Source organism: Aplysia californica, unplaced genomic scaffold, assembly GCF_000002075.1.
Source record: "Aplysia californica isolate F4 #8 unplaced genomic scaffold, AplCal3.0 scaffold00431, whole genome shotgun sequence".
NCBI lineage: Eukaryota > Metazoa > Mollusca > Gastropoda > Aplysiida > Aplysiidae > Aplysia > Aplysia californica.
The window spans coordinates 101651-105941 of NW_004797701.1; the positions used below are offsets into that span (position 1 = coordinate 101651).

The 4291-nt window shown below is 43.8% G+C and overlaps 1 protein-coding gene across 1 annotated transcript in view; it reads right to left on the reverse strand.

The window, feature by feature from the left end:
* Window positions 1-4291, reverse strand: part of LOC101861831 (sialin) — a gene marked incomplete at its 3' end in the record, with an annotated part of 34637 nt that overhangs the window by 13302 nt on the left and 17044 nt on the right. The window contains 1 exon segment of the mRNA XM_013086061.2: window positions 103-206. Coding sequence (XP_012941515.1) covers window positions 103-206 — 104 coding nt within the window.

The following is a 4291-nucleotide window of genomic DNA, read 5'->3' on the forward strand; positions in this document are numbered from 1 at the left end:
GAGAGACAGAGACAGAGACAGAGACAGAGACAGAGACAGAGACAGAGACAGAGACAAAGACAGAGAAAGAGACAGAGACAAAGACAGAGACAGAGACATTACCTAGCGGACGCCACCCCAGAAGGCAACTGAGAGATGTAGTAACCCATGAAGAGAGCGGAGAGCACCCAGCCTTGGGTTGTCTTGTCCCAGTCAAACTTCCACGGCTGGACAACAGCACAGAGAGAAATTCAATAGAACAAATTATTAATACATGTAAATAAATTGCATTTTGTTGATCAACGTGGGTGCCACATGTAGCCCACATGTAGGCTACATATTTTAAAAATATTCCGGTACATAAAAAATATACCAATAAATTCACAACATTATGCCAGCGTTGAATAATTTACGAGCATGCCATTGTTGGTCGTCTTTGTGCAGCGCCTATTGTGTTGCTATTATTTTTTATATTTTTTTTTAAAGCTAGGTTAATCGCACCTTGCCTAAGGACACAAGCTAGTTACCATCCATCCAAACGCTGTGTCACCAACACTTGCTTGACATTATTTGTGAGACTGATTTCACTAACAGTAATAATAATTATCATAGATAAATAGATAGCATTTGTATGCCTAAATTACCGCGCAATAACAAGCTCTATGCGCTTTACAATCTATAGTATTACCACAGCAGTACATACAGTACAAGCTGCCATTTCACAGGCCCTTAACACTTACATACTGATAAGATCTTTCACTGTCAAAGGCCAGGTACCTATTCTTACCTGGGTGAAGTTATGAAAATTAATGTAAAGTGCCTTCCAACCAGAAAATCTTCCAGCCCGAAATGACCCCCCAATAGTTGCGGAACTACCTTCGAGAGAGGAAATTGCAGCAGCTGAAGTCCCACAAGGCAGCTGGTTAAGACCATATACCACCAGAGGCCCTTAAGGCAGGTAAAGATATCTGGAAATTCTTTATGTTCTATTCGAAAAAGACCTGGCAAGAGGAGGAAATATCATTAGATTGGAGGGAAGGCCACCCAGTCAAGCTGCCAAAGAAGGGAGACCTCAGCAATTGTAACAACTACAGGGGCATAATACTCCTGTTCATACTTTGGAAAGTCTTTAACAGGATACTCCCGGAGAGAATCAAGCTGGCAACAGACGAGAAGCTCCAGGGAAACCGGATAGGACTCCGCATAAGTCGATCATGCGTGGACCAGATAGCTACTCTGCGCATCATTGTTGAGCAATCGCTGGAACGGAATTCACCACTCGAGGTCAACTTCATTGACTATGAAAAGGCGTTTGACATCGTGGACAGGGAAACTCTTTGGAAACTCGTGCAGCATTATGGAACACCTGACAAAATCGGCAAGCTTGTGAAGGCCACCAATGATGGAACAAACTGCCAAGTCTTCCACGAAGGACAACTCTCAGAACCATCCCAGGTACAGACAGGAGTGAGACAGGGATGCTTGCTCTCACTGACTGGGTCAGGAAAGAAGCCACCACAGGCAAGCGTAATGGAATGCATTGGATCCCTTGGCAGCTGCTGGACGACTAGGACTTCACCGATGACTTTGCACTGCTCTCTCACACACATGTTCAGATGCAAGAAAAGACCAAGGAACTCAACAGCCTGTCAAGTAGTGTTGGCCGACGTATACATCCAGACAAGTCGAAAGTAGTGAAGCAAGGAAGAGTTTCAAACCCTGCTGTGAAGACGCTCCCCTGGAGGAAGTGGACTCTTTACCTACCTTGGAAGTGTCATCGATGGTAAAGGTGGAACCGAGGCAAATGTTACAGCAAAAACTGCCAAGGTAAGGTCAGCATTTAATCAATTATCAAAAGTCTGGAAAACAAGCAACATCTCACTGCGCCCCAAGATTCGACTCTTTTAACTCCAACGTCAAGTCTGTGCTCCTCTACGGCTGCGAAACTTGGAAGACAACAAAGACAGTGCTGAATAAAGTCCACACTTTCATTAACAGATGTATGAGGAGTATTCTAAGAATCAAGTGGCAGGATAGAATAAGAAATGACGAGCTGTGGGAAAGGACAGGACAAAAGGATAAAGAAGTAGAAATAGAACAAAGAAAGTGGCTATGGATGGGACACACTTTAAGAAAGCCCAGGGGAAACATCACAAGACAGTCACTGCAGTGGAACCCACAGGGAGCCCAAGGCAGGGGTAGGGAACGGGAAACATGGAGGAGATGCGTGGAAAGGGACATGAGAGGGGTGAAGTTCACTTGGAACGAGCTTGGAAGGATGGCCCAGGACAGAGTTAAATTGAAGGAGCTTGTATGTGGCCAATACCCTTTCAGGGTTGAAAATCGTTGATGATGATGATGCCTTCCAAATGACACAACGTCTGGTCTGAGACTTGAACCCTCGAACCTGCAACCTCTCGATTACGAGAACGGTAACCTAACCAATGGACTACCAAGGCCACACTTACCTATTGAAGCCTAACACACGCATAGACTGGAAATTATTACGCAGAACATTCTGTCACCTCTTTCTTATCAGTGTAGTCACCACTTTCTTCTTTTTTGTCTTTTTCTTTATCTTCTTTTTTGAAACATACTCAAGCCTATTCCAGTCCCCCCCCCCCCTCGAATTGAATGAAATAAATCAAAATAGGTTAACGGCGAACATGAGGTCACGGAAACCCGCAATGCCCCCACAGGGGACAGAGATCCCATATGTGAAAAGTAGGCCAAAGTAAGTTCCGAATGAAGGGCTCAGCTTGTAGACTTTTGCCCCTCTCTATATTCAATATTTTGTACCTCCTTGAAAAATTCTAAAATCCTGTCGCGAAAGAGGAACTTAACACACAGTGAAGCTGAAATGCAGCAGAACACAGACGCTGATTTCAGCAACTTTGACAGGCTGTGAGGAAAGCTCCCAGGAGCTGGAACAGGAGTTATGTAGTGCATGATAATACATGTAGTACTTGGCTTATGCTCTGTTCTGCGTTTCACTCCATCTCTGTTCTTCCTCTTACCAAGCTTAGATATATTTTCAGTTTTATCCCATCTCTGTTCTACGTCATACCCAGGTAGCTGTATTCTCATTTAAAAAATTCCATTTCTATTCTATTTATGACCTATCTTAGCTCTATTCTCAGTTTTATCGCACCGCTGCTCTACCTATAGCTAGCAAATCTCTATTATTTTCCGTTTTATTCCACCACTGTTCCACCTTTAACCCAGCTTAGCTCTATTCTCAGTTTTATCACATTTCTGTTTGACCTCTTAGCTAGCAAAGCTCTAATGTCAGTTTTATCACACCTCATACGCGTAGGAATGGGCACCCAGCCAGCAATAGAGGGCGAGAGATATTTGCCAGTTTGTTAGTTTCCAGCGCTTAATCGGCAGTTTAAACTGTATGCTTTCCGAGAAACCGAGAACATCAGAGTGTTCTAGGGTTTGCTGGAATAATTACATAATTTGTAAAGCCCACAGAGCTTACTGATGAGTAGGTGTGCGCTTTACAGATGCTATTTATAATCAATTTCCTGTCAGTGGTGGCGGGTGGACCAAAATTTGGGTGGGGCTTAGGTTGCTTCCACTTCTTTACTACCAAATAGCAAGCAATATAAGCCCTAAACAGTACTGATTTCTCCATAGTCACGGTGAGCCACGGTGTTTTGAGAACCATTCAAACTCAAACGTGAAGACCTTTATTTTCTATCTCTTTGTTCTAAGTTAGATTCTTCTGTATAAAAAAAGTTGCTTTAAAAGTGGAATCGACGTGATTTATAACTGTTAAATCTCAGCAGCACAAACACTAACATGCACACACAGCATTTCAAACATTCCATCTATGACCTGGAGGATTAGGCTGTGTAGTCGCCAAAAGTAGAACGCACCTAACAAAGGAACTCATAGGTATTTGTGTCACTGGGGGAAAGTGTGTCGTAAACTTTCACCCCATTGCCAGGGCTAGGAGAGCGTGAGCCCCAGGTACAGTGTTATTTTTTCCAGTCTTCTGCCTTTTTACAAGAAGAGTTTCATTAACGAAGAGTCCTGGGAACGGGCTCATCCTATGCTGGGCCCTAAAGACATTTGATTGGCTGTTAGGTTACTTATAGTTGTAAGCGGGGACAATAGATATTGGATAAACGAGCAAGCCGTCAAGCCGATCACTCTGTGTTCCTTGCGTGCGATCATAACAGTTTCAACAGCTTATTTCGTTCGTTAAGAAATTGTCATTTACTTTGGGATATAGTAAAAGGGGGGGGGGGGGGGGGGGCTCAAGCCTGTTAGCCCTTCCTTCACTACCCACCGCCACTGTTCC